The 15,289-nt window shown below is 41.6% G+C and overlaps 1 protein-coding gene across 2 annotated transcripts in view; it reads left to right on the plus strand.

Annotated features, from left to right (window-relative positions):
- myh11a (myosin, heavy chain 11a, smooth muscle) overlaps positions 1-15,289 on the plus strand; it is a 48,509-nt gene that overhangs the window by 1,610 nt on the left and 31,610 nt on the right. For both annotated transcript variants that reach the window (XM_052130081.1, XM_052130082.1), the window contains exons 2-4: positions 5,447-5,810; positions 7,053-7,209; positions 9,774-9,801. In XM_052130081.1, coding sequence (XP_051986041.1) covers positions 5,469-5,810; positions 7,053-7,209; positions 9,774-9,801 — 527 coding nt within the window. In that variant the 5' untranslated portion in view covers positions 5,447-5,468. The remainder of the gene's footprint in view (positions 1-5,446; positions 5,811-7,052; positions 7,210-9,773; positions 9,802-15,289) is intronic.

Genomic DNA, 15,289 nt, shown 5'->3' on the forward strand with positions numbered 1-15,289 from the left:
CCATCAACACAACACATGATCACATTATCTTCTGGGCATTTGGCCCGCCTGAGCACGGGCCAATTTAGGACCCTCATTTATGCTACCTTTAATTTTGGCCATTAAAAGGATCAGAATGTCAGTTAAATTAAACACAGTCTTAACTTATTTCAATTGAGATTTGTACAGTATGTTTGCATTTTAATAGTGGGTGAATCTGCTGAACCACAAAGGCTAAATGAAAACAAAGTCTTAAAATAATATTCTGGGTTTAATACGTTAAGCTCAATCGACAGCATTTGGGGGATAATGTTGATTACCACAAAACATAATTTCGATTTGTCCCTCCTTTTCTATACAAAGAGCAGAAATCGAGGTACAGTAAGGCATTTTAAATGGATGTGAATGGGGCCGATTTTTGGAGTGTTTAAAGTGTTAACGTTGTTTAAATAGCTGTTTTTACGGTCACTTTAGGGTTTACAACATTATGTTGTGATGGCATCAAAGTTTAAACATTTTAAATACATTTACACAGAAAAGGTTAAGCAAGCAACTTTGCGCTCACTCCCATTCAAACACAAGACTAGAAACACAAGCTCATGCAAAGAATCTTCACACTCCGCTGTGGAGGAAAGTTCAGGTTTGGTGAACTCTGACCTGCATGAAAAAATCACACGCTGACCTCTTGGCTCGATACAAAGAATAGGCCTACATATTTCATAGCTACTTGTTTTATGGTTGCAGGAAAGTAAGTAGATAATATATTAAACATTTTTAATATAATATAATTTGTAATTTGTGATGAATTATTTATTAAAACCAGATTCCCTCCTACATGACAGCATATCGTGGTCCGTTGGGATGTCCCAAATAAATTTGCGTGCTCAAAAACTGGTGTAACCGCACCTTTAGTAAGCAATTTTATCTCAATCAAATTATGTTAAAATGCTAATTGTTTACATCTTGTGGCTATACTTTTGACAAAGTGAGTATTTTAACATTTATAGATTGGTCCCATTTCTTTCTTTTTTTTGTAAGTGCCTCACTGTAACCCAGATTTTTTTTAAAGAAAAGGAGGGACAAGTTAAAATACATTATTGTGGTACTCAACATTATGCCACAAATGCTGTCGATTGAGATTTACTTGTATTGAACCCAGAATATTCCATAAAGAGCTGAAATGAAGGAGGTTTCCTTCATGTTTCCTTCCATGTTTATATCAATCCAAAGAAAAGGCCATGCGTCCATGCACAGGACACAGGACATTCCCTTTTTTAATTAAACCAGCTTGTCTTTTCAACTTTGTTTGTTTGCCTTGCCTCCAAACGATTAAAGGGCGTTTTAATGACCCTTTTCCCTCCGTTGTGTTTTTTCGGACGACGATTTTGTCGTCATTAGGCAAAAGAATGTGGATTCCTTAGTTGAAAAAAAGGAGAATTTAGGGATTCATTTTTAAAAGGGCTTAACATTTTAGCATCTCAAAGATTCTGCTTTATTTATTCATTTTTCAAAAGTAGGCCTAATCTTGTGAAGGAAGAGGTCACTGGTTAGTTTTGACTTATTGGTATTATATTACATTATGTATTTTCCTTATTATCAACTGCAATCCACTGAAAGCTTCCTAGCAGTGAGTGGATGTACTTTACAGGCTGGTGGTGTCTTTTCACTTCTTATCAGTAAACTGTCAGTATTTCAAACTTTAGTTAATTTTCTGTACTCGACTTACTTAAAAGCACACACTTAATAAGTGCCCATGTTCTTAAAGTCAGGCAACACCAAAGAGTCTTTCTCCAAGGTCTCATTGAGCAAGTGGATCTAGTAGTGTCTGGTTTTAGGCATTATACAAATTGTAGCTCAACTAGTAGAGCATGGCACTAGCAACATCAAGGCCATGGGTTTGCTTCCCAGAGAACACATGTACTGATGACATATACCTTGAATGCACCATAAATCGCTTTGGATAACAGTGTCTGACAAATGCATAAATGTAAATGTGTCCACAGGTGAAATTGAGGTAAATGATTCTGGTGATAGTTGTACTAGCAAGCTTTTTAGTCTTCCCTGTATGGAGCCCCTTAGAGGACAAGGAAACTATTTATTTTCTGAAATAGTTCCCTCACAATAGTTTGCATTTCCACTCAATATGTTTTATGATCCCTTGCAATAAGTTTTGTATACATTTTGTGGTTACTATGGCTTTACTACCAATTTCATAGTTCAACTATGGTTACAGTAGAAAAAACATTGTTAATTTTTAAAAGGGATGGTATTGTGAGGGAATCCAAAATAGTAGCAAGAAAACGCAAACCATTGCAAGGGAATGCAAAATTATTGTGAGGGAAAGAAAAACTTATTTCGAGACAACGCAAAACGTATTGCTATGGAATGCTAACTATTGTGAGTTAACAAAAAAGCTTTTGTGAGACAATGCAAATATTATTGTGAGGGATTGAAAACTATTGAGAGGAATGCAAAACGTATTGCAAGGCAACGCAAAACTTATTGCGAGGGAACACATAACTATTGTGAACCAAAGCAAGGTTTATTGCGAGGGAATGCAAACTATTGTGAGGGAATGCAAAACTTATTGCTAGGGAACACAAAACTAAAGCGAGGCAGCACAAAACATACTGTGATTGGACAGAAACTATTGCGAGACAATGCAAAACTTATTGTGATGGAATGCAAATTATTGTGAGACAACGCAAAAATGATTGCGAGGCAACTTAAATTTTATTGCGAGGGAATTCTAACTATTGCGAGGCAACACAAAACTTGTTGCGAGGTAACACAAGCTATTATGAGGAATGCAAAACTATTGTGAGGCAATGCAAAGCTTATTGCAAATGAACGCAAACTAATCATGAGGGAATGGAAACTAGTGTGAGGCAACACAAAACTTGTTGTGAGTGAACGCAAACTACTGTGAGGGAATGCAAAACTAATTGATAGGGAACGCAAAACTGTTGAGAGGCAACGCAAAACTGTTGCGGGGGAATGCAAAACTATGGTGAGGCAACGCAAAACTTACTGCGAGGCGATGCAAATATTGCAAGGAACACAAAACTATTGTGAAGCAACACAAAACTCATTGCAAGGGAACGCAAACTATTGCGTGGGAATGCAGAAACAATTGCGAGCGAACGCAAAATATTGTGAGACCATACAAAACTTATTACAACAGAACGCACACTATTGTGGGGAAATACAAAACTTATTGCAAGGCAATGCAAAATTTGTTAGGATGGAGCGCAAAACTATTGCTAGGCAATGCAAAACTTATTGCAAGGGAACACAAAACTTGTGCGAGGCAACACAAAACTTATTGTGATGGGACGGAAACTATTGCAAGACAACGCAAACCTTATTGTGATGGAACGCAAATTATTGTGAGACAACGGAATACTTATTGCTAGAAAACACAAAACTTATTGCGAGGGAATGCTAACTATTTCTAATGAACACAAAAATATTGCGTGACAAAGCAAAACTTATTGCGAGGGATTGCAAACTATTGCGAGGGAAAGCAAAAATTATTGTGTGGCTACGCAAAACTTATTGTGAGGGAATGCTAACTATTGCGAGGGAACACAAAACTATTGCGAGACAATGCAAAACTTATTGCGAATGATTGCAAACTATTGCGAGAGAAAGCAAAACTTATTGCAAATGAACGCAAACTAATTACGAGGGAATGCAAAACTAGTGTGAGGCAACACAAAACTTTTGAGGGAATGTAAACTATTGTGACTGAATGCAAAATTAATTGATAGGGAATGCAAAACTGTTGAGAGGCAACGCAAAACTATTGCGGAGGAATTCAAAACTATGGTGAGGCAACGCAAAACTTACTGTGAGGCGATGAAAACTATTGCGAGGGAACACAAAACTATTGTGAAACAAAACAAAACTTATTGCAACGGAACACAAACTATTGCGTTGGAATGCAGAATACAATTATGAGGGAAAGCAGAAGTATTGTGAGACTATACAAAACACATTGAAAGGCAATGCAAAACTTATTATGAGGGACCGCAAATTATTGCGAGGGAGCGCATAAGTTTTAACAAGGGAACGGAAAACCATTTCAGAAAATACATTTTCTGCCTGTCCTCTAAGGCGATCCATATTTACGTCTTGCCTGCTAGACAGTTTAATTTGTTCACAATTTAAAAGATAAATAAAATGTTTCTGTTTGGGAAGGACACTTAACACTTCATTTTGCTTCTACTATAAACCATGAAGGTGAGAATAGATTTGTCCTATTTACAGATATTTGCTGTAATGCTAATGTAATGTAAGGCTGTTATATTTAAGGAATGATTTGTAAATGTAAAAGGAAATTGTTCAGTTAGTTTATATCAACGTTTTAGCTTTGGCATTGTTTCCCAAAATTTATTTTAAGCTCCTTGTTCGCAAGAACTCCAAAGCTGCACCTGCTGTTTGACGACTGTAATGTACAAAATATTTGTATAAACCTCCCTTTATCAGCCCACCAGAGGAAGAGGAGGGTGGGGGAAAGTGGCAGGAAAAGTAGACCCCCCCCCCCGGACCACTGTCCCTGCCTAATGTTATCATTTAGGAGTAAACTGCTAGTCCGGCTGGAGACATACTATTCCCTATAAGGGCTTTGTTTGGGAGTTCACTTGCTTCTGCTGTTTACGTTGACAGATCATCCACTGCCTAGAAGGCTGCCTTATATGGTCATTGCAGCACGGGACCTCAGCTGAAGTGCAGAAGAAACAAGAAAAACAGCATTTGCTGCTATGATTATCACATGAATATATATGTTTTGACTAAGAAGAATGTTTCATATCAGTGATATGCTAGAGTGATAAATAGTTTAATCAAAGACTACAAAATCATGTTTTATTTCCCAGCCATTTATTGGTAATTTCATCTAAATAGGGGGCATGATAGTGGTGTCCCCTGTGACCTGTGTCATGTTTATTTAGAAAGAAGGCTGGTTTAATTGGTAAACTTTACAAAAGTTAATGCAGTGTTTGTGAATTACAAACAACCCCAAAAATATTTGGTTGCATATTCCATCAGGAAAACATATACTAATGCTAGCATTACACCATGGATGTTTAATTTAGAGATCAGCTATTATGGGAACTCGTTTATACACAGAAACCATTAGCTACAAACTGTTTTACTTAAAGACCATTATACTCTCTAACACCACTCTACACTGTGGTACAATGGTACAATCTACACCTAAAAAAATATTAGCCTAACCTAAAAAATGTGCTTCATTTGGTAACATCTAAATGAACAGGTTTGATTCAAGCCATTGATCACTGAATCAACCTGAATACATTAGGTTACACCAACAAAACTTATTTTAAGGGTTAGATCAAGTAGAAATAAGGTAACAACGGCAGGTGACCACATTGTATATTAAAAACCATAAAAAGGATTTTGTGTTTCTGAAGTCTGTTTTTTCTTCTTCTCAAATTTATAGTTGCCTTAACCCAAACACCAAGATGACGAAAAAGAGCTTGACTGAGGACGAGAAATTCCTTTACCTGGACAAAGACTTCATTAACAGTCCCGTCGCCCAGGCTGATTGGACAGCCAAAAAGCTGATATGGATCCCTTCTGAGAAACATGGTTTTGAGGCAGCCAGCATCAAAGAGGAACATGGGGATGAGGTACTGGTTGAGCTGGCGGACAATGGGAAGAAAATCACGGTCAACAAGGACGACATCCAGAAAATGAACCCGCCTAAGTTCAGCAAGGTGGAGGATATGGCTGAGCTCACCTGCCTGAATGAAGCTTCGGTTCTTCACAACTTGAGAGAAAGATACTTCTCTGGCCTCATCTATGTAAGTAGGCATTGTTGACCTTATTTTAAGCCAAATAAATGCTCAAAGTATACAGATAAAAAGTAGTAGTGTAATACTAATAGTAGTATACACATTACAAATAGTGTAATTTCTGCTCCACTAGCAATGTGAGAAGAAATTGCTATCTGAGCAACCTGACTTGGCCGGACATAACAACATTGGCCCAACCAATGGTGTAAATTTGGGGTGGGACTGCCTTTGTCCAAACAATTAAAAGCACATGCGGCCGTCAAGAGTCACTAATATTGTAATTACGTAAGTAACGTAAGACGCTTTGGATAAAAGCGTCTGCCAAATGCATAAATGTAAATGTAAGTAATGTATATACTGTAAGTTGCAAACACATGAATGATCAAGTGAAGTCATATTTAGTGGGAAATTCTGCATTCTACATAAAACCCAAGTTTCATGACATTGGAAGGGGTGTGTCATCAATAAAAATATTTTTATTTCCTCCGTATTTTGTTTCAGACTCATGTGTTCATAATAAAAAATGCCCAACTTGAGCATAAGGACTTCCCAGGTGCACTTAAAGGCAGCAAAAGTCATAATTTTTGGATGATGCCGCTATTGGAGCAAAAAATACACACTTTAGTCATGCTCTGTTTGGATACTAGCATCTTAAGGCCTGAATTCAGAAAGTCTATCTTTGCTTGCATTAGAATTACATAACACATAGTTCATACTCAAAATACATTAATTACAGCCTAAATATTTAATCTTTAAGGAACTATATTCTATATTCTAAGGTTAGGTGTCTAACCTTGGGTCAATATGTTGGGAAAATAATTTTGCATTGCCAATAATTTACCATGACATTAAATGCCAGTGTTGGTTTACAGTATCTAATGCACTTAAATCTGTGCTTAAGAAAGAGCAAGTAAGGTACACTTCCCAAGAGTGAGGGATTATACATCTTCTACAGGCCTCCAAACTATGTGTGCACTCTGTTTAGGCAATAAACCATTAATTAACAAAATGTTTGCTCTGAAGATGTCTTCAGAGTCTCTTGAACAGGAGTCTTCCCTACAGAATATACATCACCAGAGATTTCAAATGCCAAGAGCTACAACATACAGATTCAAAGCTAGCTTCCTTAGACCAAGACTACTGTGCTGAGATGTCTCTTTGCTGTTCTTTACATGATGTATTGATACTATAAAACTTTAAATACAGTGTGTAATCTGGAAAGTAGATTTCTTTTTCTTTTTTGTCCTTCAGACATACTCAGGGCTGTTTTGTGTGGTGGTGAATCCATACAAAATGCTGCCAATCTACTCTGAGAAGATCATTGAAATGTACAAAGGCAAAAAGCGCCATGAGGTCCCTCCCCATATCTACTCCATCACGGATAACGCCTACAGGAACATGATGCAAGGTGAGGCCTTCTGGAGTCCACAATCTGGATGCTTACTCTTGGCATGCTAACAATTTTGGTTGACAAAGATAAGCTGTTCTTGCTTATTCAATTCATAAGATGTCAGCAATGGTTTCGATTTCTTGTTAACCATTGCCTTTTATACTTCAGACTCTTACAATTTGATTTGTGTTTGTTTACATGGAGTTTGACAGCTCTGAGTACAGCTGATGTTAACAAGTCAATAGTGTGGAGTTTGTGAAAGCATGTGCTTGGAGAGGCCATATGCCAATTTAGAGAGTCAGCTAATTAGGATTTTCAGTGTAGATATGCTCAGCTCTAAAATATTTAATCAGCTATAAATCTTACTTTGTGAGTGCAATCTGCATACAATTATGTAAAAAAAAAAAAAAAAAATCCTTCTCACGACTGCAAAAAACAAACAAAAAAAAAAACTCTTTGGTGTTAAGGTGTGGAAACGAAGCAATTGCATTCAAAAGCAGAAGTAGAAGATGCATTGTCACGCTGTTCCTCAAGGGTAATACTGTTTGGTAACATAGTGCAGTTCTTATTAAATGGATTACATTAAACCATTATATACCTTTATTATACATATTTAGGAATGTTAAGAATTGTATGAATGTTTAGATATGGACTGACATGGCCTGAAAAACCTCACCAAAGCACCATCAAATCTGTAAATGTCCTCATTCATGCAGATCATCGCAGAATGCCATGTTCAGTCTCTACAATGGGACTTCCTGTTATATGAAGACAAATAACAAGAACAAATATTTTGTAGCAACTAATTAACTCATGAAAAACATCCTGAATATGTTTTGGGGGACTGCTATATCCTGAACTCCAGTCTATTGAATGGCAGTGTTGTGCTCTCACTCGAGGAAACTACACATTCCTGCTCAGGGGCTTACACTGATCTCTCTTTGAAGTCCAGCAAGGACCATGCTTAACAGAGGATGACATGGTGTACCCTAGTCATAAGTGAAAATATCAGGAACTCATATTGGATGGAATGAGAAACAAATGGAAACACATAGAATATAAACTGAGTGACATTTGTAATTGTGTTACTGTTTTTAGGGGTGGGCGGTATGACCAAAATCTTACATAGACAGTATATTACATAAACACGTGGGAATGCATATTTTTGAATAATCCAATAAATGAAATAGATATGAAAGGTTCTTAAAGACTTGTTTTTTATGGTTGTTTTATGGTATTAGGTTTTACAGCATTACTTCATCTTGGCAACAAAGTTGTAAAATTGAATATAATTTACTCAGAAAAGGTTAGTAAGCGATGTTATAACACTAAAATCATGGCAACGCATATTGTTTATATCTTGTGGCTAAACTTTTAAAACAGTGAGTATTTAATGTTAATTTAATTTAAGGTTGGTCCCATTCACTTCCATTGTAAGTGCCTCACTATGACCCAGATTTTTGAAAAGGAAGGAGAGTTCTAAAAACATTTTTGTGGTAATCAAAATAAATATATAAAACAATACCTGAACATCTTGCTTTTCATCAAAACTCTGGCTGATATGCTGTGTTACCCCTCAGTGTGTTTAGATTCGGGTTTCTGAGTCCCGATTGCCTTGGTTTGTGCCTTAATTAGGAAGAAACACAGGAACAGACTTCATGTGCATGGAACCTTGCCCAGCTTAAGTCATATCCAAAATGAGAAATAGCCTTTCATTGTGTTTACAACAGACGAAGGGTCTGTAGTACATGAGCATAATAGGCTAGCTCACATTTAACTGATTAGCAGGTTGGGTGTTGGTCCAACCTGCAGGATCATAGTTAAAACTCATTTTAGAGTTCTTTGACTGGCATTTCCAAGAGGTTTATGTTTAGATTGACTTGAATCAAATACACAGAGTGGCATCTAGGCAGAGCGAGGCTGGGAAGATAAGTGGTGAATGAGGTACACCTGTGTGCCACACTGGTCTTGTGTTCCAGTGAGGGGTAGTGGGAGTATTTAAGGAGAGGAGACAGCGGCAGAGGAGGGAGAGATGCACTACGTTGTCTGTCTGCATTTCAGTGTGTGCTGAAAAGCAATATGTGTTGGAGCTGCTGAAAAGCAGCTATGTTGTAGTGTTTAATGTACTCTGAAAAGTGCCACATTAAAGTGTCTTACATGTTTGTCAAGCCGGTCCCAGCCTCCTCCTTGCATCCCCATTACAAACTTTGTTACAGTAGGTATGACAAAAGTATAAAACCATAAATGGAGCCAAGATCATCTAAGAAGATTTTCAGGTTCTAAATTTAGAAGTGTGGTTTCATGATTATCCCATTGCATTTCCCAATTGAAATGAATTGTTTGCATAGCAGTGTTTGATGTTACATTGCAAGAACTTGACTTTATAAGTCTTTCATTTGTTTGGCCCGGTCTTGAGAGTTGTCACCTGATGTTATATCTTCCATGATGTTCAGTACAAGTGTCAACATCAATATATATATGCAGAAAATTACAATGTATCATGTCTTGTGTCCTCTTATCCCATGAGCAGCAATCTTACAATTACCTTGACCCATTATTATGTCTGTCTTTATTCTCAACAGATCGAGAGGACCAGTCTATTCTTTGCACGTAAGTTTAATTCTTTTATTTGCATCCACCATTAACTCCTTCTATTCTTACTGGATCCAAAGATGTCACTTACTATAATAAATGCCCCATACTGGACAGTTTCTTTCAGTGTCGATTGACCTAAGCTAAAAAGATAAGTCTTGGCAGCCCAATTCTGAAGTGCACTTAACTCAGTAAGCTCTCTTTGTTTGAGCAAGACCTGCCAGACACAGCAACATTAGTTCAACCAATGGCATGAGTTTAGGGTGGGACTACCTGTTAGAAAACAGTCATTATTTTTGTAATTCCTTTTAGTACCACTAGTTGTTCAGAAATGACACTTTTTATATCTGAAACTATTTTAAGCCCATTCTAATATAATTTGTAACTGTTTAAAATGTGACAGCAGCCAAATATGAACATACATCAAGCTTAGTATGTGTAGACATAATTATAACAAATTATGTCCTCCTACTTGCTGTGATCCTGTTGGTTTAGATGTTTTTCTGCAGTGGGAAAAAGGCAGATGAAACCCAAGGGTCAAGTCTCCTCAGAGTCTGCCTACACACAGGAAATGTGCCCCTGTCCTGATTCTAAATCTAGATTAACTTGCATGTTGGCTTCATATATGTTTGTTTTTTTAGTTCGGAATCTTTAAAGGGCATTTGCTTTGTTCTTTGTGCGCTTACATGCACTTTAAAAGTTCAGAAGTGATCATGCCTTTTGCCCTATTCCCTTCCAAGACTTTACCATCCACTGTGAGAGCTTTGGAGGGCTGAAAGGTGTGGGGCTATAATGTTTAATCCAACTCACCTTTTAAGTCATTTTTATTTTAAATTCTGTATGAAGCAATCTTACATGGATATTATGATTGTTCTCCCTTCTCCCTCCCTTCTTCTTTGCTGTAGTATCAAAATTCTTTCTTTATAGAAAAAAAAACAATCATAAAAAATGTTTTCATGATCTGACGTGGACTAAAAATTCCATAAAAAAATACAACAAAAGAGGGTAACAGGTTCAAACTATGGCCAAGGTTAGCATTAGCACCATGAATGCAGTATGTAAACAAATGACACATTATCTACCTCATATATCTTACTTTCAACTATCGTTGTGTTGTTTAAACAGCTTCTTATACTGATCTCATGTTGATTACATTCATAAAATAAGGCAGAAAGCATGATTTTTATTGAATATGCAGCCTGAAGCAAATGACACATACAGATACACAACTGTTTCAAGTATTCAGACAACAAACCCATATATATTCTTAACCATCTATTTATTCACGACATCTCTCCTTAGTCTAAATGTTATTATTATTGTCACGAATGGCGGTGAAGGTAGGCACGGGACGAGGATCTAATTGCAGCGGAAGCTTTTATTGAATAAAAAGACAAAACACGAACAAAGAAAACATCCACGATGGGAAAAAGGTAAACAAAACACGGAGGGCATACAAAGGGTTGCACGGGAGAAAACAAAGATAAAGAGCACAGATAACAGACGTCCACATACATCAAAGACCGACAGGGGAAAGGAGAAACAAACAGGGTTAAATACACAAACACAATGAAGACTAAACGAGACACAGGTGAGAACAATGAAGAGTGCAGGCAGTGGGAGAGGCCAGGAATTGTGGGAATTGTAGTTTTACACATGGACAGTGAGACTCAGGGCGGACAACAGGGAAAACGTGACATGGAATGGGATCGGTGACGGGTGAAACGGAAAACACGGAGCAGACAACACGGAAACATGACATAAACGTGATGGGTGAAACAGAGAACATAGGGCAGACAACACAGGAACGTGACATAGCCCCCCTCAAAAGGACCGGATTCCAGACGGTCCTAAGGAAAGGAATAGAAAAAATAAACAACGGTTCAAGGAGAGGGGGGCTAGACAAGGGGGAAAACAGACAGACCAAAGGGGCCACAAGGGACACAAAGACAGACTAAGGAGGCGCAAGGGACACAGAGACAGACCAAGGAGGCACAAGGAACAATTAGGCAGTCCACGGGGTCACAAGGGGCAATTAGGCAGTCCACGGGGGCACAAGGGGCAATTAGGCAGTCCACGGGGGCACAAGGGGCAGACAGGCAGACCAGGGAGGCCGAGAGGGCAAGCAAGCCGTCTCTGGGGATGTGTGAAGGGAACGGGGTCAGGTGGCCTGGGGGGCATCCACAGGGTAGGGATAGGCTTGGGAGGCCAGGGAGGTATTGACCGAGCAGGGACAAGTTTAGGTGGTCTGGGAGATGGCCTTAGAGCAGGGGCCATTTCAGGGAGCCTGGGAGGAGGCCATCGGACAGGGACAGGTCCCAGAGGCGGAGCTGAGAGGGGCTCTGGAGAGGAAGCTGGAGCCGAGGATGGCTCGGGAGGCCCAATAGGCGGAGCCGAGAGAGATCCAGGGGGCGGAGCCAAGGGAGGCAGAACCAAGGAAAGCTCTGGGACCTCAGGAGGCGGAGTCGAGGGAGGCTCAGGAGGTGGAGCCGAGGGAGGCTTGGGAGACGAAGCCGAGGGAGGCCCTGGAGGCCGGGCCAAGGCAGGCCCAGGAGGCGGAGCCGAGGAAGGTGGCGCCGTAAGAGGCTTTAGGGGCAGAGACCTGGAAGGCTCTGGAGGTGGAGCCGAGGGAGGTTCAGAAGACGGAGCCGAGGAAAGTTCAGGAGGTGGAGCCGAGGAAGGCTCAGGAGGCGGAGCTGAGGAAGGTGGCACCGTAAGAGGCTTTAGGGGTGGAGACCTGGAAGGCTCTGGAGGCGGAGCCAAGGGAGGCTCAGGAGACGGAGCCGAGGGAGCCACTGGAGGCGGAGTCGGAAGGGGCTCAGGAGGCAGAGCGGAGGGAGGCTCAGGAGGCTCGGGAAGTGGAGCCGAGGGAGGTGGCGCCGTAGGATGCTCTAGAGGCGGGGAGACCTGGAGGACTCTGGAGGTGGAGCCAAGGGAGGCTCAGGAGGCGGAGCCGAGGAAGGTGGCGCCATGGGAGGTTTCCGAGGCGAAGACCTGGTAGGCCCTGGAGTCTCTGGGGGCAGAGCCGTAGGAGGCTCGGGAGGCGGAGCCCTAGAAAGCTCTGGAGTCTCTGGGAGCTGAGCCATAGGAGGCTCGGGAGGCGGAGCCATAGGAGGCTCAGGAGGCGGAGCCTAAGGCAGAGCCAGCTGAGCCATAGGCTCGGGGAGAAGAGCCGTAGGATGCTCTGGAGGCGGAGCCCTAGAAGGCTCTGGAGTCTTTGGGAGCAGAGCCGGAGGAGGCTCTGGAGGCGGAGCCGAAGGAGGCTCGGGGAGAAGAGCCCTAGAAGGCTCTGGGGTCTCTGGGAGCAGAGCCGTAGGAGGCTCGGGAGGCGGAGCCGTAGGAGGCTCAGGAGGCGGAGCCATAGGAGGCTCGGGAGGCGGAGCCGAAGGCGGCTCGGGAGGCAGAGCCGAAGGAGGCTCGGGAGGCTCTGGAGACAAAGCCGTAGGAGGCTCGGAGGCGGAGCCCTGGAAGTCTCAGGAGGCGGAGCCCTGGAAGGCTCGAGAGGCTTGAGGGGCGGAGCCCTGGAAGGCTCGAGAGGCTTGAGGGGCGGAGTCCTGGGAGGCTCGAGAGACGGAGCCCTGGGAGGCTAGAGAGGCTTCAAAGCGGATCCCTAGAAGGCTCGAGAGGCTTGAGAGGCGGAGCCCTAGAAGGTTCGAGAGGCTTGGGGGGGGCAGAGCCCTGAAGACTTGAGTGACTTGGGGGGGCGGAGCCCTGGGAGGCTCGGGAGGCCAAGCCCTGGAAGGCTGGAGAGGCGGAGCCCTGGAAGGCTGGAGAGGCGGAGCCCTGGAAGGCTGGAGAGGCTGGCAACGCCGGCTCACTGACCGTGGCAGGCGTGGGCACTGGCTCGCTGACCGTGGCAGGCGTGGGCGCTGGCTCGCTGACCGTGGCAGGCGTGAGCTGGAGAGCGGAGGCTTTCCTTCTCCTCCTCCTCCGGGCGGAAGAAGTTGGCAGCGCTGGCTCATCGATCCGGGTAGGTAAGGGCTCAGGCTCGACAGCCGGAATCACGAGGGGTGGTTCGAGGAAAACCGCTGCTAGATCCATTTGGCGGTCAGTCTTTCTGTCACAAATGACGGTGAGGGTAAGCACGGGACGAGGATCTAATTGCAGCGGAAGCTTTTATTGAATAAAAAGACAAAACACGAACAAAGAAAACATCCACGATGGGAAAAAGGTAAACAAAACATGGAGGGCATACAAAGGGTTAACAAAACACGGAGGGCATACAAAGGATTCCACGGGAGAAAACAAAGATGAAGAGCACGGATAACAGACGTCCACATACATCAAAGACCGACAGCAGAAAGGAGAAACAAACAGGGTTAAATACACAAACACAATGAAGACTAAACGAGACACAGGTGAGAACAATGAAGAGTGCAGGCAGTAAGAGAGGCCAGGAATTGTGGGAATTGTAGTTTTACACACGGACAGTGAGACTCAGGGCGGACAACAGGGAAAACATGACATGGAACAGGATCGGTGACGGGTGAAACGGAAAACACGGAGCAGACAACACGGAAACATGACATAAACGTGATGGGTGAAACAGGGAACATAGGGCAGACAACACAGGAACGTGACAATTATGCTTCACATACAGTTTATAAGGAAGAAAGTTAAACAATGCAGAACTCGTATAATTAGAACAATCAAGGAGCAAATTGTGTAGTTTTCTGCCTTCGGACATTACCATAAGCACTAACCACAATGGATAACGTACATCTTATCTGCACCAAAATTAACGCGTTAAGAAAGTAAGAAATGCATGTGGCTGTAAAGTTATCCATGCTATTGTGCCTGTTGTGTGCGTCTCGCTGTTGACAGGCTAGTTAGCTGACTTCTAAGCTCTACTATAATGTAAAAGGTCAACTGGAATACGTCTATGTCACTTCCTCAGCTGACATCCGTTCTTCGCCTATTCGATTGCACATAGTTTCATGTATACTTGGACAGATAAATTAAGACTGTATCTCAAAAACGCACAAACCTGCAGTAGTTTGATTATAATGTAAACATACTCATTGAGTACTGTACTTGAAGCCCGCCACACAAAAAAACTGGCAGGTCCTGACAAAAATGCATCAAAAATTGCTGTTATTTTATTGCAAAGATACAAGATAGCTGTGCACAGATAATATTGTTTGTTTCACATCTTTGTGATAAGAAAAATACTGGGAGCACAGTGGGAAAAGGAAAAAGCACATACACAATAAAATATAGGCTACCTATTTATACACACCAATTTAAAATATTGACTATTGTCCCTCATGTCCATGTAGATGCACTCAAGTACATTGGGGGAATCCGGAGTTTGACATAAGAGGGAAACCCCACCATTGCAGCGCAATTCCACTGTAGGTTGCGATGGAAATTTAAAGAAACAAACACAGAAACGACTCTGGAATATTTGGAAATAAAGCGAAGCTACAGAGAATAAAATAGTGAAGGCTTCCTCTGATCACATGTATGCTATTTACACCAGTATCGTGGGGAAAGGTCGTTGCAT

This window comes from Xyrauchen texanus, chromosome 7, assembly GCF_025860055.1.
Source record: "Xyrauchen texanus isolate HMW12.3.18 chromosome 7, RBS_HiC_50CHRs, whole genome shotgun sequence".
Classification (NCBI taxonomy): domain Eukaryota; kingdom Metazoa; phylum Chordata; class Actinopteri; order Cypriniformes; family Catostomidae; genus Xyrauchen; species Xyrauchen texanus.